At 40.8% G+C, this 22974-nt stretch overlaps 1 protein-coding gene across 2 annotated transcripts in view; it reads right to left on the minus strand.

Annotated features, from left to right (window-relative positions):
- Window positions 1-22974, minus strand: part of NIPAL2 (NIPA like domain containing 2) — a 75006-nt gene that overhangs the window by 37749 nt on the left and 14283 nt on the right. For both annotated transcript variants that reach the window (XM_037048257.1, XM_037048256.1), the window contains exons 2-4: window positions 17948-18016; window positions 16561-16732; window positions 1767-1826 (exon numbers count right to left, since the gene is read on the minus strand). In XM_037048257.1, coding sequence (XP_036904152.1) covers window positions 1767-1826; window positions 16561-16732; window positions 17948-18016 — 301 coding nt within the window. The remainder of the gene's footprint in view (window positions 1-1766; window positions 1827-16560; window positions 16733-17947; window positions 18017-22974) is intronic.

A 22974-nucleotide genomic window follows, 5' to 3' on the forward strand; every position in this document is an offset into this window, starting at 1 on the left:
GCTATCTCTCGGTTGCTTAAAAGTATTAGCTCTGGGGCTTTGTTCTGTTCTTCTGTTTGAGCCATAATGTTTCGGTCTGTTCACACCTGTTACATATGGGATACGGAGCCTTAGGTGTTCACTAGGGCAGGGAAACCCAAGTTGCTGGGTTGTGACCCTGTATGTGTTCACCAGGGCGGGGTCAGAGAGGGAACAATGGTGCTTGTTCTGCTCTCTGTTGGATTTTAGTCCCCTCTGCTGCTTCCCACAAGCAAATTGGGCCCTTCTGGTGCTGGTCCCCGGGTGGTGGGCTTGTGTACATTCTAGGACCCCATGGGTCTCTCCAACGAACTCTCCTATGAGGCTGGGAGTCTCTCCCACACCTTTTCAATCAGTGCTTTTAGGCTTTATTTCTTGGTGTTGGGGCCCTGGGTTGCACAGTCTGTCTTGCTGCTTGTTTTTTCCCTAGTTTATCTGCATGAGAATGTGTGACCGGGGTCAGCCAGCGGCCTTGTGTGCTCTTCTCATTTCCTCCTTGCGCCCTGGGTCTACTAGGCCCTTGCTGCCTGTGCTCCTGGATCCGTCAGCCATCACATTTTCCTGCTGTGACTGCTCTCTGCAGGCCGCCGACCTGTCCCTCTTACTGGTCTGGTAGAATGGTTGTCGGACTTCCATACAATTCATTTTTTTGTCTGTTCTGGTTGTGTTGTTGTTTCTAAATCTTTGTTGTCCTTAATTTTGGTTGTGCAAGGAGGCACAGTGTTTCCACCTATGCCTCCATCTTGGCTGGAAGTTGCATTGTTCATTCTTATTTCTCTTTCCATACAACTGATTGCACACACCATGATATGTTTTTAAAAGGCATAGAAAATAATGTATTTGACAAGACACAATTCATATATGACTTCATCTGGACAAACATTTTAACCACGAAGAATTTGACAGTGTTGACTAGACACTCTACGAGCAGAATCAAAGCAAGGAGGAAGAAAAAAGTGAAAACACGTTTATGACATTGGGCTCAAGGGAAACATAATCAGAGAAAACAAAGGTTCAATAGAGCAACACATGTCCCATTTAAAGCTTGAATTTTTAAAATAAATGTGATCTCCTTGGAAGTGCATTGACACAGCTTTATTCGAAATGCCTGAAGTGTCACGCTCATGATCACACAGCAGCAGTCATTCAGACGGCACTTTGTCAAGGAAGAAAATACGAGTCTCCATACATAATTCTTCTCCCCAACGATATTTCCAACAAGAAATAGAAGATATAATCAATTTGTGATGGCTTCGCTATATAACAAATCTTCCTTACAGCCAGGAAGGTTACTGTTATTTTCCACTGACAGCTGTATTTCTAAATAAAAATTTGAAGAGCACTGTTCTACGTTACTCTCTTGGAGAGAGCTAAATAGAAATCAGGTAGTTAACTGGTGCATCTAATTTTTGTGTGTGGTTTTCCTTTTTATGTAGTACTTTCATGGAACTGTTCAACAAACATATCCTTTGAGGCAAAATTTATTGGATTTTTATTATGCTCATAAAGATGTCACAAAATTTCTAATAACAACACTCTAAAATAATAATTTGCTGTGGTCAGCAGTAAGGGGAGTAGGCACAGTGAAAATGGAAGTACGTCCCAGGGAAGAGCAGATGGCGGCTCCAAGATTATATCCATTTCACTAATTTGTTCCCGGTTCTTAAAGCACATGTTTTTTTATGGATGGTATTATTTATTTCCTGACTAAGCAGTGATATAATTACATGATTTAAAGAATTACTTACCTAGTAAATCAGAGGCTCTCAGATTTTCTTTCAGAAACACAGCAGAAATAAAGGCACTACCTAGAAAAAAAACGGCCATTAGTGGTGTTTCCAGTATGAACACGTACACTATGCAGTGCCATTGGACAGGAGTTAAGCAGTTTGTGTCTTAGGCCTGACTAGCTGTGTCCTGGTCAGAGACACCTAGCAGCTGAGGCTGTAAAGATGACTTCTTTCCCACTCATGGTTCAGGACACATGGAAAGCAGCCTGGTTTACAATGGCCCTAGGACAGTGATCGGGATAGTGTCCTGTGTACAGTGAGGACTAAGTAATTAAATGAGTGGGAAGGGAGGGAGGGAGGAAAGAAAGGGAGAAAGAGCAGGAAGGGATGGAAAGGCGAAAAGAAAAAGAAGGGAAGGAAAGAAAGAGTAGAAAGAAAGAAGTGTTAACTTTATATCCTAAACTGAAACTCATGACTTCCCCTCCCCTCCTCCTCTAATCTCTGTTCCTTTGATACCTCTGTGGAGCACAGAGGATCCACAGGGCTCCTGCCAGTTCCCCTGCCCTTCACACTCACATCCAAAGGGCTGTTGGCCTGTCTAATCTGAACTCTACCCTGAAACCCACCCCTTCCTCCTCATTTCACTGTCACTGTCCCAGCTCAGGCCAGCTTCACCTCTAGCTTAGGCCACTAGGATAGCTTCCCACTGGGGCCCCCCATTCCACTCCCCCTTCCCCTTAGCACCACCAGAGTAATCTTTCTAAAATGCAATTTTAATGTCAACCCACAGCTTTAAGACCTCTTAATAGCTTCTTCTCATTAACAAGACCAAAGTAGCTAAAGACAGCCATCGAGGTTTTGTTTCCGCCACTTTCCTTGCCACATTTGCCCTTGATCTCTTTTATATTCTATGCTTGCCCTGAATAAAAGAGTCATAATCCCCAGAACCACTATTTAGTTTCGTGCCAAAGGACTTCCACTTGTGCCTTCCCTACTCAACCCTGCCTCCGTCCTCTCCAGCAACTCTAGACGAAAGCATCAGGGCCGAGTCCCCCTCCCACCACACCACCGGGTTAACCACTCCACCCTTGTGTGCGAACCCCCTGGTAGCGCCCCTTGTGAGACAGCTTTTCATCGTGCCGGGGATTTGCCTGTCTCTCCCAAAAGACCAGCAATCCATTTTTCTCGGATACACTCATATATTTTATTCTTTGAAGATCTCCAGCACGTAATTAGTACCTGGCACACAAATAAGAGTGTGGAATTTGTCCCTTGTTTGCTGACCCTTGTGATCCAGGGGTGTCCAACCTTTTGATGTCTCTGGGCCACACTGGAGGAAGAGTCGTGTTGGGCCACACATTAAATACACTGTGACACACAATAACAAACACACAAAAATCTCATAATGTGTTAAGTAAATTTACGATTTTGTGTTGGGCTGCATTCACAGCCATCCTGGGCTTCATGTGACCCACGGGCCACAAGCTGGACACCCCTGCTGTTTCCCTCTTTCCCATTACTGAGGCTGCCGAACCGCAAACCACTGCTGCTATGGCTCAGTGTGTGGGCGAGCTGAACCTCTCTCCACTGTTCCTCTTACAGAGCCATTCCTCTATGAGGAATGGCAAAATGCAAACTGGTACTAATACAAAGAACAAAAACAACGTAATTTATATTTTCAATTTTTACAAAAATTATTAGCCAAGTCTTTTAAAGTAAAAACAAAACAATATCATCATTTAGAGAAAACTGCAGTTAATACATTAACTTTTATTTTTTCCTTTGAGATCAACTATAAAGCAAAAATTCATTTCTCAGTTTCCTTGTTTACCATACGTAGGGAATCGATCTGCCTGGCAATGGCAATTGTTGCTTAGCCCTATTGAAAAACCCAATAGCTGCGTTGTGGAGTGCAGGAGCCAAACCCACAGATCGGTTCTCCCGTGGGGAATCAGGCCTGCATTGTACCTAGGCTGCTTCGTGACCTGCTCTTGCTAAAACTCTCTCACTCTGAGTTCAGGCAGCGAATGCTTACTGCATATCTTTTAAGGTAACTTCCTGAAGTCTGTGCTAATTCTCCCAAGGACTGAGGTGTAACCAGACCAATCACTCTTATCACTCCCTTGCATCTGCAACATTTTTTCCTTGTTAATATGTAAGAAGTATTCAGTAACATCCCTTCTGTTGCTATCTGTAAGAAGTAATTACCTAAAACAAACCTAAGTATAAGATGTGAAAACCTTCTTTGATGTATGCTATTAGAAAACCAATAAAAGCCTGTCAAGGTAAGGGTCAGAGCACTCTCCTCTTGAGTGGCGTGCCATCCCTTTTCTGCCACAGGACTCAGTAGTCCGTGTGAATTTATCTCGTATCTCATCCCTAATGCCGTAGACACTGCTGGCCAGTGTCCACATGTCATTAAAAGTTCTTCATAGATATAATTTTAATGAGCCATGTCATTAAATGTTCTTCACAGATATAATTTTAATGAGCCTGTATAATAATCCTTTGAATCAGTTAAATTTGAACATAATCATAGCTGGTATTCTGGCAATTGATTTAAAACAAAATAACATTGTGTATGTGTACCATAGTTTTTCGATCCACTCATTTACTGATGGGCACCTGGGTTGCTTCCAGCACTTGGCTATTGCGAACTGTGCTGCTCTGAACATTGGGGTGCATAGGTTCTTTTGCATTGGTGTTTCAGGGTTCTTAGGGTAGAATACCAGCGGTGTGGGACTGCCAGGTCAAAAGGCAGTTCCATTTTAGTTTTCTGAGGAAATCTCATCTATAAGTGGAACCTAATCCATAAAACAAGCAAAAAAGCAAAATACAACCAGAGACATTGAAATAAAGAACAAACTGACAGTTCGAGGAGCAAGGGGAGAAGAATAATAGGGAGTCATAGGGGAAGGCCATCAAAGAACTGTGTGAAGGACACGTGGACAAGGCCAAAGGGGGCAGGTTCAAGGGTGGGGGAGAGGATGGGTGGGGCGAAAATGGAGACAACTGTATTTGAACAACAATAAAACAATAAATTTAAAAAGTAAAACAAAATAACAACTCTATACCAGACACCCTCATTCAAAATAAACTGGGATCCTCATCGACTCTCTCCATCTTTTTCTCAAGCTCACTCTCTCTCATGCAAGTTGAACTACGTCCTTGCAAACTTTTCCTGGGCCAGTTATTTATAGGAATGACCTATAACACAACATGGGAAATGTCCACCAAGCATGCATTTAATTGTGTGGTATGGCTTTAAACCATTAAAACATTATTTTCTGTAGATAAATTAATTTACAGGTACATAGCCCATGGCATTAAAAATTGAGTTTGGCACAGATGTGAAAATGCACAAAAATTTTCTGCTTCGGGTCCGGACCAAAATAATTCAGGGCAACTAATTTCACAGGTGAGAGCATCAGAAAAGGTATAAAAACCAAGACCTCACTGCCAGACCCAATCACTGACTTCCTGTGTAACTAGGTAAGGAACGGGTATCCAAGCAGAGGGAGACAGATTAACAATAAAAAATGGGCAAAGTACCCCTACACTAACGCACACACCGAAGGCACTCCCTTGTAACAACAGAGGGCTGTTTCTCAGCAAAAGGTTCCAGTAAGAAGGGAGACACTGCTTACATGGAGGGAGGGAATTTTAGAGCTGGTAGGAGACACAGGAATAATTTACTGCAGATCCTCAATGTTATAATTGGGAAACTGAGGTCCATAGAGGTTTTCTTTATTCATTGATCTGTTCATCTAACAAACGCTTATACCACAGCCAGTTGGAACCAGCACCCATGTTTCCATATTCCGCTCCAGAGCTCTTTCTAGTAAAACTACACTCCACTGCCTCCCTTGAAGCGAGAAAGGAATTATTTTCCTTCTCCTTCTGTTGCTAAGCCACAGTTTCATAAATAATTTCACTTTCAGAAGAAATATGGGAAAATATTGTGCAGGAGATAATTTCATTGCTAAGAGCAAAAAGGACATGATTGGTAACAATAAGCTTCAACTGCACTAATCATCAGATTATATAAATTGCTATAAAATAGTTATCAGGGTTTTATGAAACATAAATATGCTATTTTTACTTTCTGAAAGAAATTATGTCTGATGCACTTCTATACTTTTTTTCTGTTTTAAGAGAACATGAGATTTTTCTATAAAATGTTTATATAAGAGAATAAGAAGCATTTAAGTGTTATCTATCTAGAAAAGACAGTAATAAGAAAAGAACATTCTATTAAGACACATTGACTTGTAACTCATCTGCCTTGCAAAACATGGTTAGAATGAGAGCATCAGTGCGTGGAAACACAGTATCTGAGCAACAGCTAATACCATGACTTCTAAGTAGGGCAGTACATTTTTAAGATGAGAAAAAATAAACTGAAGTGCCCCCATACATATTTGCAGTCAGAGATCTGTCAAACTCAGCCCTGCCTAGCTGTTGCTATAACCACAGCCATTGTTTAGTGAACACTGAGAAAGGGGACAAATCGATTACACTTTTATTCCTCCAGTAAAATTTAATATCCAACAGGAAAAAGGTTCAAGATCAAGAGCTTAAAACCCATTAAAACAGAACACACTTGCAAATTACACAGATTTATACTAGGTGTGCTTTAACTACAGTTACTACTAACATGTACTTCAACACACACACTTCTGTGTACATTTTGGACTATAGGCATATCTGGGCAGAGGTTCATGCATCCTCTTCCATTCTGGCCTTCGTAGGACAGGGGTCTGCACAGAGGTGCTCCCTGGCACTGGTCAGCACAGAGATGCTCAGAGACACCGGTCTGCATGAGTACTCATGGGCACTGGGGTTGAATTCATTACAGTCTCACACAGTGACTCCAGAGGTAGGAACTGGACAACAAGTGACCATAAAGCAGTGAAGAAGGTGAAAGGCAGCATGTGAACGATGACATTCCAAATCTGAATAGAAATCATGGGGGAAAAAGATAGCGGGAATATTATCCATAAGGGGAAAGGACAAAAAAGCTTCTTCTCGTATTTTCTTTGGTTTGAATAGTGCTCCTATGGGAAGTTCATTAATATGTTCTGCCTGGCCTTGGTCACAAAGAACCTTGTAATGGACTGACTCCCATTGGTGACACATCTATACTCTTTTGAGCCATTAAGCATCACTCAGGTTAGCAATCTGAATGAAGATGCTTTCTGTTTGAGGTTGACATAAGGCAACTTGCACATGGGGATTCCGATTCCGATTTCCAGATGAAATTAGATAAAGGTCAAGAAAGATTCTGGTGGCTTCAGGTGAACCAGTCTAGAAGTGAAGGACCAGTCCCGGGTGTAGGTATGTGTCCTGGTGTTGAGCTTCCTGGTTTACTTAGGAATACACAGCGAGTTTGTTCTTCATTCACCTCCTTTCTGACATCACTCAGACTTGGTCTAAAACCTGCTTGTTATTAGCGAAAGAGTTACTTAGCTTAGTGTGGTTAAGAGTTGGTGATCCATAGCAGGCCACAAGTGAGAGGAAAACAAAAGAAAACAACTACAAATTAAACTGGTGCATGAGAATTCAGAGGGGTTGTACAAACTTGATTTGGGTTTTCCTCTGTAATAGCTACTGATGAGGATTAGTAACTCAAGCACCAATTTTCTGCTAGGACAACAGACTCAAGGTCTCGGCAGTTCTTAATGCTATTCTTGCTAAGTGTTAAAATGCATAGTATTTTGCAGATGCAGCTGCAATGAGAAGAGCTTGACGAGAAAGGCAAGTAAATAAGTTTAGCCAACTGCAAAGAAGAAACTGATAGGTAATTAATCAAATAGGGCATATAAGCAATAGCTAAGCCTCCCTTTGGGAAGACAGAGCTTTGGATGCCAACCTTACTTGCTGCAAGTCAGTAAAATTACCTAATGACAACCATGTTTTGTCCTCGAATAGAGCACCATACGAGATGAATGCCTCTTAGCTAGGTAACATTTCTATATGGTAGCAATTAAATTCAAGGGCAGATTTTTACATACCACTTTAGATTTTTTGTGTCTGTATAACAATAGGTAAATGGGCATTCCTTTTTTCAATTTGCAATATTAAGATATCTGTGTAATTTTTTACTTGAATTCTCTACCTCCCTGAGTAACGTTTGAAATTAAAGGTTTAATAGCACAGAAGAAAGTTCAGTAACTATTTACATGTGTTATAGTATGGCGATTTTAAACAGATTTTGTCCACGTTTACTTACTTCTCCCCATTTTTACCCTTTTGAGACGACTTCTTAAAAGATAAAGCTTAAAAAATCAATCATACGTTACTTAAATTAATTACAATATGATATTCTTATCTGATTCAACTGGAAAGAAAAAACTGCCTTTGGTCCACAGGTCACAACTGAAATGCTGTACAGTGGCCAGCTAGGTAGTCCTCCAAGGAGGAAACAATGAGGGCGGGGGGCTGTGGCGACTTGGATTACACAGGATCAGTGACAGAGGCGGCCACCACTCAGCCCGAGCACACTGCAAGTCCAGTGCTACCAAATCGGGTTCTTTTGGACAAATATCCGGTTCTCGTGTGTCATGGTCCAGTTTTTAAACATGGGAAGATAATTTGTATTCTTATAAGCATTCTCTGAGCCAAATAAAACACAGCAGAGGCCAGATCTGGTCGACAGGCCACCAGTTTGTCAATACGAATCCAGTCCACAAATGAAAATTTCATTGATTTTCATTTCCCGGACATTTAATTTGTTGTTTGGTGTCTATAATCTGAAGAGAACTCAGAGTATGTGTTTATAATACAGGGAAGAAGAAGACAAAGTAGTAAAGAAAACTCTTTTATAGAAAAAATGTAACCCATGACATGAAAAGAATATATTTACATAATAATGCTACAAACAGATCCTTACATGTAAATATCTGGCTTGTGGTTTCTGACCACTTAGAATGGCAGCTTTATTGTGCTGCTAAAAGGCAAACCACAAAAGCACTTTCATGTCAGTCACAATCAAGCTCCAAACATGTGGACACACTGAGCGTGCTCACAGACCCAGGCAACTCGGACCAGACTGAGGTACTTTGCTCCCTAATGACCATTCCTGGGTAGTTGCAGAATTGCAGGGGAAAAGTATGTCACTTACAACATGTCCCGTGGAGTGAGGATTTGAAGATCTGAGGATGTGACAGTTTGAAAAATGTTCCTTCACAGGGAGAAAAGTTGGCCCACCATTCATAACAGCAGGCGTAAAAGTGTCAAGTAACTCATCTTAATAAAAATTGCTATTGTCATTTATTGAAGATAATGAAGAGATAGTTCATAGGTAATTTGCATAGTTTCAAATGAGAAAATTTACCTGGACTAAGAACAATAATCCTTTCTTTTCTACGTTTTTCTTGACACACACTAGTGATTAAACTCGAAAGATTCCAAAAGAAGTAAAAATGCTATCATTGAAAAGATTAACTGTACTATAAATTTAAATGCACATTACTTCATTAATAGTGATTTCTCTAGAAATACTTTGTAGCATTCTCAAAAAAATAAGCATGGGTGGAAAAGGCATTGCAAGTAAAGTTTTTAGGTTTTTGGAATGCTTTCAGCCGAGTGCATGGACAGATATAAGGTGAGAACCTCAGAATTCTGTCCCATACATTTTATTTAGGCTGGTTTTGGTACAATGTGCTAAAGCAGCAAGACACTGAGCGAAGAGGTATTTTTGCATATTTCTAACAGGAAAATAAACATCCCTGTGAAGTGATACTTCCACAGGTAGCCTGGGAGGCTCAGAGCTCCAGCGACCTCACCCAGGCTGGGCACCAGGCACAGGGCTCCTGAAGGACCAGGACCTTCCACAGCATCCGAGGAACGCAACTGGTCGCTCGCTCCTTGGCCTGTGCATGTTTCCTTTCATTTGTTTCTAATAAAAATCTTGGAGACCAAAGTTTCTGCTTGAGATGTCTTCTTTGGAACTCCAAAAGGCCTCACCCAGGCTTTCTGGCTATGCTATGACCATCGATTAATGGATCACAGACACGTTTCAGTTGAGAGCTTCCTGACAGCACAACAGAAATACACAGAACAACATAGATCCCACACCGTAAATTTCATTTGGTGCAAAAGCCAGCATGTCAGGGAAAATTAGAGACGGAAAAGACTTATCAGTCATAAGGCTCATTTTCTTCTCATTTCCTCAGTGTGTTAGCTGTCCAGTCTTAATCCAAATTAGCCCAGGAAGAGGGTGACTATTTCTCTTAGGAAATTATTCCAGAGCCAAGGAGACCTAGCTATTAATTTTATCATTCCATTTAATATCCCAAGTGTTTGATCTCCTATACCTCATCTCATATTTAATTTACTTATTATTCACTGCTATTTTTCTGAGAAACAGTTAAGCAAAATAAGTTTATGTGTCTCAGATAGTATCTGGCATAGTGGATGCACACTCAATTTTAGTTTCTTACCTTTGACTATTTCTAAAGTATTGCTTGAGTTTAATTAGAAAAAGATGCTATATTTTCTGAACTCTTTTCTAATTACTTTTAACAAATATACTCAGAGGCATAAAACAAAAAAACATCCATCGGGTTCTATTTGTTCCGCCCCAGGGCCGCTGCAGCAGTGTCCCTTTGTGTCCCACTGCCTTGCCACCCCTGGACAAGTTCATTTTATACTGAGTAAGGTCTACCATGGATCTTCTTAATTCTATGTGGCTCCAACTCTTTGAATGGTTGGTAACTTTATTATTTTAAACCATCTCTCAATGCTTAAGCACAGCATACATCACAGGCATGGGGATGCACAGAAAAAGGAAAACTTGAATAGAAGGACACTTTGCAGATGCACAAAGAATCTAACTCAACTCCCAAAGGGCAGGCTTATAAACCTTTAAGTATTTACAAGGGTGAATATCACGGGCCCCTTGGTGTAAAATGTTTAACTATTGTGCCTCACCACGGATTGAAGCCTTTTAAACATGTGTTGTTTCTGTTCCAATACCCTAGAACAGAACATCCTATTCTTATTTTATCAAAATTCAATTTCAAACCAATTCCGCAAGCCTGTACTGTGTGACTTCCCTGTGCCACACTCTTAGAAAGAGCAGATGGCAGGCAACCAGACCCCCACAGTCCCCAGTCCCCTGGGTCTCAGTGGAACGGCCAGGATGGACATGAAACAAGTCACCGAGGGCATTTATCAAAGGGGAAGTGCGAGGCCAGGGCCGCCTTGCGCAGCTCAGCAGGCTGTGCAGTGCAGAAAGATGCTACAACTGAGGAGGCCCCACCCACACCTCAGATTTTGTGCATTTGTGTATTTCTCAGGGTGATTTTCTGACAGATGGCACCAGAGTGTCCTACTTGAATAAAATCAATATATTACAATTTGCAGACAGACAGAAATAAAGTGTCATGCGAAAGGTTGCCTTTTTCTTTTTTTCTTAAAGATTTAATTAATTTATTTTTAGAGGGGAAGGGAAGGAGAGACAGAGAGAAATATCAATGTGTGGTTGCCTCTCATGCATCCCCTGCCGGGAACTGGCCTGCAACCCAGGCATGTGCCCTGACTGGGAATCGAACCTCGGTTGTTTGGTCCCCAGGCCTGCGCTCAATCCACTGAGCTACATCAGCCAGGGCTTCTTTTCTTTTTTTTAATCATCTGTTTTTTAATTGAATTTACTGGGGTGACACTGGTTAAGAAAATTATATAGGTTTCCGTGTACAATTCTATAATACGTCATCTGTGTATTGTATTGTGTGTTCACCACCCAAGTCAAGTCTCCTTTCATCACCATTTCTCCCCCATTTACCTTCCTCTACCTCCCACCCAGAGACCCCTTCCCTCTGGCAATAACCATGCTGTTGCCTGTGTCAGTTTTTTTTTCTTGGTTTAATCCCTCCACCCTTTTCACCCAGACCCCAACCCTCTTCCCCTCTGATGGCTGCCAGTCTATTTCTTCCCTGTATCATTGCAGTATTATTTACAATGGCCACGATTTGGAAGGAGCCCAAGTGCTCATTAGTAGGCAAGTGGATAAAAAGGCTGTTACACTTACACAACAGACTGCTACTCAGCTATAAAAAAAAAGAAGGAAATTTTACTTTTTTCGATAGTATGGATGGACCTGGGGAACATTATACTGAGTGACATAAGTCAGAGGAAGACATGTACTATATGATTTCACTTATATGTGGAATCTAATGAACAAAACAAACTAACAGAAAATAGAACAGACTCATAGATACAAGGCTGCCTTTTTCTAAGTCACAAAAAAGCCCTGCATGGACGAGGGGAGGGCCCGCAGAGGGGCGCAAGGACAGAGAGGAAACCCGCTGCCTTGGGTGCAGGGGCCCCGCGAGGCCTCCTGAGGAAGAGGGTGCGCCTGTGAGGGGCAGCGCCAGCAGAAGTTCCGCAGTGCGCCCGACTTACTTCTTTTTACTGGGTTTCCGGTATAGCGTGTGAAGAGTTCTTTAGGAAACATATTCTTAAACTGCAGTTAGGAAGAAATCTGCCCTTCAGCCTCTCTGAAGTCAATCTGCAAGTGAGCGGAAGTGCTATGTGAAGCCTGAGCAAGAAAACGAAGGCGCACGCAGCGCAGGCCGCCAGCTCCTTCCCTCTGGCAGGACTCAGGCCTGTTCTCCAACTGCGCTTTGCCTTGGTGGGTGAGTCGAAGTCCTGGCATTTTCCAACCTTTTTGGCAGGGACTCTGGGGCAGAGTCAGAGGTAACTGCTGCTTAATGGCTGAACAAAGGAGCTCTGAGGACCCTGCTTTGCAGCTCCCTGAAAATCAACCCTTCATGGATAAGAACGACAAAAAGCATTTCTTGAATTGGTTCATCCACTTTAGAAAATCTAGCCATCAGCCATCTCTGGGGGTGTGGAAGTGAACCCCATCCTAAGGAAGGACGTACTCTGTTCCTAATAATGATGATGACGGTACGTTGCAGGGGCGTGAGCTGGGGCTGTCACTGTGTCACACGCTGGACTGCAGAGCCAGCCCTGTGCTCAGGCGTCAGTGTTTACTCAGTGCTGCCCTGTGACAATGTCTGCAGCAGGCTCTCTTTTCATCCCCATTTTACAGACTAGATAACCGAGGCACAAACCAGTGTAAACAACTTGCTGAGGTCGCTGAGCTTCCTAGCAGCAGGACTAAGACTCGAACTCTCCACAGTGGGGCCCTCAGGCTTGCGCTCTTGGCCATCCCACTGCTCTGGTTCATTGGGGAAGTATCCAGCCCAGGCTCTAGGTGCTATTGAAAAACCATGCATGAAGCTTTCTTCAGTGTGGAAAGACAAACCCCAGTCAACATCCAGAACTCACCAGACTGCCAGTACAACCAGCATTTTAGGCAGAATAAGCTTTTGGACGTATTACTCACAGACAAAAACCTTTAGTAAGAAAAGCAGGGTAAAGGTACAAGGCGGCACAAGGGTACCAGGGCTCTGACATTCTCTTTCAAAAAGTGGGACCCAGGCCTGGCCACTCAGCTCTGCTGATGCCCCGGGATCCAACCCCACTGCCAGGCCCCAGCCAGCTATGTGTCCTGGCTGAGTCTCCAGGCGCCATGACTGCTTGTGAGTAGTAAGACTTCCCAACAGGGTCTTCAGCAGAACTGTTGTTTCTAGGGATGCTTCATATAAAAGCATCTCGTGGTCAGTAGGTTTGGGACACCAGGTCTCTGCCTACGAAAGACTGACACCATGCCTGGACCTAACCCAGGGCCTCAAGAACTCAGTGACCCTGTATAACTTTCAAAGTCAAATATTTCAGAAACTTGTACGATTATGGAATTTTTTGTTTCTCAGAACGCCTACAAAAGCACCAGCAAGACCACCACTTGAGAAATGCTGTCTCAAGGTGCGCATGTCGGCAAGGAACAGCAGGACCCACAGAAAGGTCAGGGAGAACAGAAAAGGTGTCTGAGGTGGGAATACGGGGAGAGATAAACTGAAAGATCTATAAGGCTTACCACAGTACTTCTTTTATATTAGCCTAATTAAAAAAAACAAACAAATAATGACCTGTTCAACTGCAGTGCACAACGGGAGCAGGAATCTTCATTACGTCTGACAAAACAGCAGGTCTGCTGTATTAGCCGTCTGTGCACAGTGAGACTAGTTCGTACACACGACCTCTCTTACTTCTGGGAAAGAAAAAAGGAGCACAGTGCATCGGTGCGAAGCAGACCAGAGGGAGGAAGCGGGAGGGAAGGACCCTTCGCCCGGACTTCAGAGCTAAGCTTTCTAAAGTGTTCTAGATTTTCATTTCTTTTCTTTTTTTTTTAGTTTGTAAAGCAACAAAAGACAAACACCAGCAAAGAATATGCAAACTCAATTTAACATTGCAACAGACATCATCTTTTCAAGGGAGGTCTGATTTTTTTTCTTGAAGCTCCCAAGAAATAATAGGGAAAAAAAATTCCAGCATAGAAAAGTGTGGACACTCTTCTGCCTCGACTGTAAATACAGCCTGAACATACATCATTTTAAAAATACTTTCCCCTTTGCTTCAAATTCTCTAGAGTTCTTACACTCTTTATAAAGAATTTCCGGATGGTAGGGGGTTGTTCTGGGGAAAATTCTTCATCACCAGCAGTCCCTAACCCACCCACGACACTTCATAATAACCTAAATTCAGCTCAGGAGTTCTGTGGAAATATTATTTATGAGCAGATATTACTGTTTGCAAAGACTGTAAAGTAGAAAATGATTTGTGTTTGAGGCTATAATTTACTTCTTTGACTATTTTAGATGGGCAGAGAGGGAGGTTGCTAAAAATGTTCTGAAGTTGAAACATTAGTTGGGGTTCAGATCACACACACACCGGAAGTGATGTGGAGAATTAAGAAAACCTCATCTATCAAGGCAGCGGACTTGAAGTTTGAGGTGGACAGACTGGCCCCCCAAGGCACTTGCAGGGGGACAGGGGGCTGTCTGGGGGAAAGGTGGGAAACCTGCAGCTTCCTGTGATTGATGAGAGCCTCGAATAAGTCAGGCCAAAATGGGTGGTTTTACTGAAGGCCAGTGAGGAGTATCAAGGCTGGCCCTAACTTTCTGGCAACTTCTGAATTTGCACATCGGGTCCCAAGAGGCCTGGCTATATTTCATTCCTGTCAAATCTCTGATCCCTGCCATAAATCCAGCCATGTCCCCCGTTCTTTGAGCTAGCTAGAGTAGCTCTCTCCCTCCCGCGCCCCAGAAACATGATTTTCCAGGACTAGGAGTCTTGAGACAAATGGAGCATTTCAGTACAATGTGGTGCACTCGACCCTCCCCCATGGAACTGTTTGACGTGCCTGGGCACGCTTTGTCTTTGGCTACTTCATGGTAACTGAGCAAAAAGTATAAAAAAAAAACCAAAACTAAAGATGAGCTCTAAACAGTCATTATGAAGAGTAATATAACATTTTCAGAACAACTGGGGCCTGCAGAGGTCCCAAGCTGACAATATAATGATATCTTGCATCTGTTATTTCTTAGATTTTGAGAAAAAGGTAAAATCTACAATGTCCACATACAAAGTGTATGTACAGTAAATAGAAGAGAAGATAAACTGAAGTTGCTCACTTTATCAGAACGTTAAAAATGGTAAAGGATTTAATAAATTGTAAGCCTATTCAGAGTGGTAACAGCATGGCGATTTTAATGGAACAATTTCTAGAAAGCTAAAAAAGTGTTCTTTGCTAAATATTGTATTATCATATATCATGAATGTATTTTAAATATTTTAAATGATTACAAATGGGAAATTACTTGCAAAACAAAAGGAGATTCTCTTTGTGTTTCAGTTTAAATTATATGTTTTTAAAGACGATCTTATACTCTGTAGGAGAAATATTAAAACCGGGATATGTAAGCGCACATTATGCTTGATCTAGTTGTTACCGGACAAGAACCACTGATTTGTTTCTATCTCAATGAAGTTTCCAAGTTCACAGAAATTTAGAAATATGCTGTTTCCACAGCAGCAAATAGTAAAACTAAGAAGATGTTATTGACTTTCACTAGGTTTAGAGAATTTGTCCTCCTTTTGGTCATTTTTGCTCTTTTTTAAGTCTTTTAGCAATATTTTACATTCTCTTTTCTAAATGTATTTAATAAGCCCTGGCTGGTGTGGCTCAGTGGATTGAGCACTGGCCTGAGAACCAAAGGGTTGCTGGTTCAATTCCCAGTCAGGGCACATGCCTGGTTTCAGGCCAGGTCCCTGCTGAGGGGCACGAGAGGCAACTACACATTGATGTTTCTTTCCTTTTCTTTCTCCCTCCCTTCTCCTCTCTCTGAAAAATAAATAAATAAGGTATTTACAAAATGTATTTAGTAAATCATACAAATTTTAAAAGTATGATAATTGCAACATTACTGCAAAATTACACATACTTATGGTAACACAAAATAACAAATATTTAATTCCCAGTGTAAAAAAGATGCTACACTATGGAGTCAAGATCAGGCACCGAAGAATAAAGTGCATGTAATGTCATGTTAACATAGGAATAAAATATAAATTGTATTACAAATGCTTTTAGATGATTCATTACTGATTAAAAAGCACCATATAACATTTGCTGTTACTGCTAATTTATTTGGACTCAGACTAGGAATTAGGCTTTTATGCACTAAGTGTTATAACTACAAAATGCAAGTTTATCCACGGTGAATGAGGCAGCGCTACAGGGAAAACTGAAATTAGTAGCACAACTGTTCCAAGTTAACATGCAAAGCAAACAGGAAATAGACTTTCTCTTTTGTTTATTTGTTGTTTAAGTTGTATGTTTCTCACCGACTTCCTGCTCTCTTAAGATCTCCATTTGTCGGAATGGAGGACCCCGGCTCACCTGTAATGGACATGCAGCCCAGCGGAGCGATGAGCGTCACAGGCGCAAACCCGTAGGCGGCAGAGCTCCCCATCTCCCCGACAGCCATCAGCGCCACCCCGCCCCACCACAGCACGCTCTTGAAGAACGGCCTTGGGTGTTCTTGCTTCGCCAGCCGAAGGTGGGAATATTTCTGGAAGTTAATCAGAATGTAAATGAGAAAATATTTCTACCCCATTAAAACTTGCCTTAAAACTGTTGGCCCTATCCATTTGCATCATGGCCTTAAAATTTTTTTTGAAGATCATCGTAGAGCAATTATTATGGTTTTATGTTTGTTCCAAACACATTAACAGTAGGAGTAATTCACACTGACAAAGCATTTTATAGTTAAAAGGGTCTTCTCACAGGTGAATGTTGCTAATTCAGTAACAATCTGTAAAATATGTATCAGCACCATCTAAAGATGAGGTGTAAGTGAAGGAGGTAAATGACCTTTTAGTCCACTACCAAAACAGTTCTGTTACAATATCGAAAAGTTCAGATGCCAAAATAAACATCAATGAAATAAAAATAATAAATCACTAGAGAAAAAGGTTTTGAAAGGAGATTCAGATTTATGAGTTAAAGTAGCTGCCACCATGAACGTGGCAGGACAGGACGCGTTGGTAGCAGGGGCTGGCTTACGGGGAGTCTGATCTACTCTGGTTTGGCTATTTGTATTTTAAACATACATTTCTAAAAAAAACCGGCCAGTAATTAAATCTCTATTTCCTTATTGACTTTATAATAACTGAACTTCCTTATAAAAAGTATGTACAATTCTAGATTAGTTTTAAAATCTTTTAAAGAAGCACAGAGTAAAAGGGGATGGACTCACATGAATAAGTATGAAGGACACATGGACAATAACTAAGACGGGGGGCGGAGATAGGAGGGGGGTGGGGAGCACTGGGGGGGTGCAGGGCTGGGAATACAAGAAAGAAAACTGTACTTGAACAAAAGTTAAATAAAAATAAAAATAAATAAATAAATAAATAAATATGGTAATAAAAAAAGAAAACAATAAAAGTGCTAGAAAAAACCATAGAACATTAAAGAAAATCTTAGCTTATGCCAAGACTATGAACATCTTTCTAAGTGTGGTACAAATTCATAAGCTACCTAGGCACCTTGCCTAAGGTACACAATACTATTAAGAGGCCCACAAAAACATTTAATTTCTTTTAAAATCAGAATTAAAAATGAATGTGATACAGCTGGACGATATTTGTCTTCATATCACTGAGGCCACAAAATATAATTTTTACATTTTTAATGGAGAAAGAGTCCAAGGAGGCAAAGGTGCCTGTGGCCCATTAAAGTCATGCATTAGAAAACCGACTTAGAAAAGTAAGCTGCTTCTTACCTGGATATTTAAGGAAATGCTGACTACCAGGTTTCCTAAAATGGCCAAGAAAACTCCAAACAGGTGAATCTGAAAAAGAAAATGTCTTCTTTAAATGGTACACTAAATAGCACTTGTAAAACATTTACTGAAAAAAGCCCAAACAATAAAAAAATTTAAGTTAATAAGTCATTCATTCATTCAGCAAATATTTACTTAGCAGCCATTAGGATTACTAGCCATTTTCATTAGGATTACTAGCCCATCTTTACTTTCCTCGACTCTAACCAGTGAGTGTCCCTTATCCCTTTTTTATATTGTCATGTGTACCACTAGGCCCTATAAACTGATGGCCAGTTCTCTGAGCTAAGAGGACCAAGTCTTAGGCTTCTATTGGGTCTCTGACATCATCTACTATACAAAATCAGGAACTTGAAAAATACTTGCTTGGAAAAGCATATAATGCTTTAAAACAAGAACTATTTAGGTTAAAAAGATAGTTCTGCACTGGCTGGTGTGGCTCAGTTGGTTGGAGTGTTGTCCCATAAACCGAAAGGTCAGCGGCTTGATCCCCAGTCAGAGCACGTGCCCAGTTTCGGGTTCAGTGCCCAGGCTCTCACATCACTGTTCTCTCTCTCTTTCTCTAACCCCCCTGCCTCCCCCTTTCCCCTCTCTCTGGAATCAATCAATAAATATATACAAATACAATCACCTTGTCTTTAACAAAATAGTTTTTACACATTCCCAAAATGTTTACTATGGACAGTACATCTCTTATTTGATGATTTCAACAGATGCATGGGCAGCTCCCAGCTAAATAACAAGTATAATATCTCCCAGCATTATAAGTTAGCAATGATCTAAGGGATCTTTCCCTCGCTCCTTCCACAGCACGTAACTCTTCTAGCTAGCTTTAAATTCCAAGGGGCTATTTAAATTTCAAATGAACACTACAACCATTAGGAACCCTTTGCAGAATGCAAAATGTCTTTGAAGTTTTAGAACTTTACTACACGCATTGAAGTGAAATTCAGTATTTTTAAAAAATGAAGCAAAGAAGTTGAAAACCCATTTAATAGGTGAGATAGAATATCCCTCGTCTTTAATCAGTTAAGAATTTTTTTTTCCTAATAAAGGCAGTTGGCAATAATTTTGATCACTGTTCCTCACAGAGAACAATTGCATAATACAATGTGCTGTTTCCACGCGTTTGATTTATACAATTAAATGCATTTGGCAGCAATCAGGAAAACAAAGATTCAGATGACGTATGGGATTGAACAAATAATTATGAAAATCTTCCATAATTATAAAAGTAAATTGTTAAATAGAAATAATCGACATCAAAGTTCTTTAAATAATTCGCTGAGTAGTTTAAATGCCACCAGGCCAAATGTTTAGAAATTGGTAGCAGCGTTTGGCAATGATCTCCTGGAAATGACACTAAAAACACAGGCAAGAGAAGAAAATAACACATAAGTCAGACTTCATCAAGGTTAAAATCTTTTGTTTATCGAAGGACACTATTAACAGAATGAAAAGGCCACCCATGCAATGGGAGAAAATATTTGCAAATCATATATCTGATAAAGATTGATATCCAGAATACATAAAGAACTCCTATTACTTAACAACAACAACAACAACAACAACCCCTCAAACAACTCAATTAAAAAATGGGCAAAGGACTTGAATAAATTTTTCTCCTAAGAAGATACACAAATGGCCAATTAATAGACATATGAAAAGATATTCAACAGTCCTAATAATTAGGGAAATGCTGATCAAAACCACCATGAGCTCTCGCTTTGCATCTGTTAGGATTGTTACAATTAAAAACAGGAGCAGAAAATAACAAGTGCTGGTGAGGATGCACAGAAACGGAAACCCTTGGGCTTTGCAGGTGCGGATACATAACATGGTGCGGCTGCTGACCTCACACCACGTACATTAACTCAAAATCAAAGACCCGAGTATAAGAGACAAAACTATAAAACTCTCAAAACAAAACCTATTTGGTTTTTTAAAAAAGCAGTGATGAACAAAAAAAATACATGAATATGGATAAGTAGGACTGTATAAAACAATAATACCAATGCCTAATTTGGATAAAAGACAAATTAGAGCCCTAAAAACACTTTGTTTAAACACAAAGTAGAGCCCTGGCTCAGTTGATTGTAGTGTCACCCTGTACACCAGAGGGTTGTGGGTTCGATTCCTGGTCAGGGCACATACGCCTATGTTTTGAAAACAGAGGAGTAAATCTTCATGACCTTGGACTTGGCCATGGAGTCTTACAAATAAGACATCAAAAACATAAGCAACAAAAGAAAAAATAATTGGACCTCATCAATATTAAAAATGTTTGTATTTTAAAGGACACTATTAGGAAAATGAGTAGACAACCCATAAAATGGCAGAAAATTTTATAAATTATGTAACTAATAAGGGACTTCTATCTAGAATATATAAAGAACCCTTACAACTCAAGTAGAAATATTTTCAACTCTTATGTTTCCCGAACTTCCAGCAACCGCTAATTCTGCTCTCCACATTGGTAACTGTGTTATTTGACAAATGCCACATAAATAGAATCACACAGCATGTATCCTTTTGAGGTTAGCATCAACCCTGAGGTTAATTAAGTCATTGGATCAATAGTATGTCCCTTTTAATCACTGGGCAGTATTCCACGGTGTGGACATACCATGATTGTTTAGCCATTCACCCACTGAAGGACATTTGACAGTCAGGGGGTGCCAGGGAATGTCAGAACAATGACAGCCAGTTTGGGGCTGTCTGAATAAAGCTGCTATGAACATTTGTGTACAAATTCTGTATGAAAATAATTTTTTTCTGGGTTAAATGCCCAAAAGTATAATTGCCGGGTCAAGTGGTAAGTCCAGTTTTGGTTTTAAAAGGAAGTGGCGAACTATTGTGCAGAGCAGCTTGTACCATTTTGCATCCCCAACAGCAATGTGTAAGCGACAGGCTTTCTCCACTTCATGCGTTCCCAACACAGATGCTATTGCTACCGGACACTCGCATCCTCCTAAACATCATAAGAACTTTCATTTGCTGCAGTCTTTTCTCCCCTGTCTTATATGTTGAGTGTATTAGTTCTACTTAGTTTTATTTTAGTCCTTACCCAAGGACACGTTTATTGATTTTAGAGAGAGGAAGGAAAAGAAGGAGAGAGAGAAACATTGATATGAGAGATAAACGTCAGTTGGTTGCTTCCTGGACACACCCTGACTGGGGACTGAACCTGCAACTTAGGTATGTGCCCTGACCAGGAATCGAACCCACAACCTTCTGGTGTACAGGGTGACACTACAATCAACTGAGCCAGGGCTCTACTTTGTGTTTAGACAAAGTGTTTTTAGGACTCTAATTTGTCTTTTATCCAAATTAGGCATTGGTATTATTGTTTTATATAGTCCATACTTGCCTTACTTATCCATATTTATGTATTTTTTTGTTCATCACTGCTCTTTTAAAAAAACAAATAGGTTTGGTTGAAATGTCTTTCACATACCATAATGTTCACCCTTTTAAAGTATGCAACTCAGTAGTTTTTAGGTATATTCACAGAGGTGTGCAACCATTGCCATTGCTGGATTTCAGGACAGTCTTGTCACCCCCAAACAAACTCCATCCCCACCAGCAGTCACTTCCCACACACCCCGGCCCTCAGCCCTTGGCTGCCCTTGGTCTACCTGCTGACTGCATGGATCTGCCTGTCCTGGACACGATGTAGAGGGACTCGTACGGTGTGTGACCTTTTGTGTCTGGTTTCCTCCACTTAGCACAACGGTTTTAAGCTCATTTGTTGTATCATGTATCCTTCCTTTCCATGGTTACATACAATTCTATTTAAAGGTATACCACATTTTATGTATGTATTCATCAGTAGATAGCCATTTGGGTTGTTCCTACTTTTGGGATATTATGTTATTGTATCTTAATTTTCCTCCTGGGTTCAGTGTTTTTCCTGAAGCAACTTTAGTAGCTCTTTCAGTGAAGTTCTTTGAGTGGAAACCCTTCGCTGTTCCGCGATGTCTTCAGGTCATCTTTCCCCCTGAGCGCAGACGTGCAGGCTGACAGCTGCTTCCTTCAGACTGCGGTTGTGTTGTTCTGTTGCCTTCCAACCTTTATTGTTGTTGTTGAGAAGTGGGTTGTCAATCCAACCGTTGCTCCTCTGTAGGTTTTTGCCATTTTTCTTCAGGTGCTTTTAGGATTTTCTTTGTCATTGGTTTTCAGCAGTTTCACTACAATTTTTCTATGTGCTGATTATTGTTGCTTAGGACTTGTGTTTCCTCAATTCGAAGATTCAGGCATTTCACCAATTTTGTTAAGTTCTTCACTATTATCTCTTTGAATATCATCTCTCTTATGTTCTCTCTGTCCCCTTCATGTGGAACTACTCTCACAAGTCTGTGAGGCTTTGTAATTCTATCCTCATTTCCTAAATCATCTCCAGTATTTTCCAACTTCTTATCTCTTTGTACTGAATTATGGGTAATTTCCTCGGACCTATCTTCTAGTTCAGCTTTTTGACCTCCCTCTTCTGAAGTGAGTCTTCAGTACGTCCATCAGTACCTGCATTATGCTGTACTGTCATTATTTTTTACAAGTTCATGTCCCCTCTAGACTAGAAGCTGCTTGAGAGCACAGCACATCAATGCATCTTTGTTACCCTAATGCCTAGGAAAGGATCTGGCACAAAGAAATTGTGGGTTAGACCCTGCCTGACCCGAACTACTGCCAGCGTGAGGACAACCTGTGCGGAAATAGTAAATTCTGACCCTTGGCCTGGGAAGATCTCAAAGGGAGTATTTTCTAACCAACTTGGCTTGAATATCCCAAACACTCGTTTTTGTGAGAGCACAAGCTTGCCCCAGAATTCAGGTTTTAACAGTTAAGAGTGTCCACTGGTGTGCAGTGAAAAGCTGCCTGCCAGCTTTTAAAGTCTAGTTAATTTATACTATTCTAGAAGAACAAGAAATATACAGGTATAAAGCAGGTATTACAGTTTCCTGATAGTA

The sequence above is a fragment of the Sturnira hondurensis genome, unplaced genomic scaffold (assembly GCF_014824575.4).
Source record: "Sturnira hondurensis isolate 20B ecotype Veracruz unplaced genomic scaffold, ASM1482457v3 Scaffold0006413, whole genome shotgun sequence".
Taxonomy (NCBI): domain Eukaryota; kingdom Metazoa; phylum Chordata; class Mammalia; order Chiroptera; family Phyllostomidae; genus Sturnira; species Sturnira hondurensis.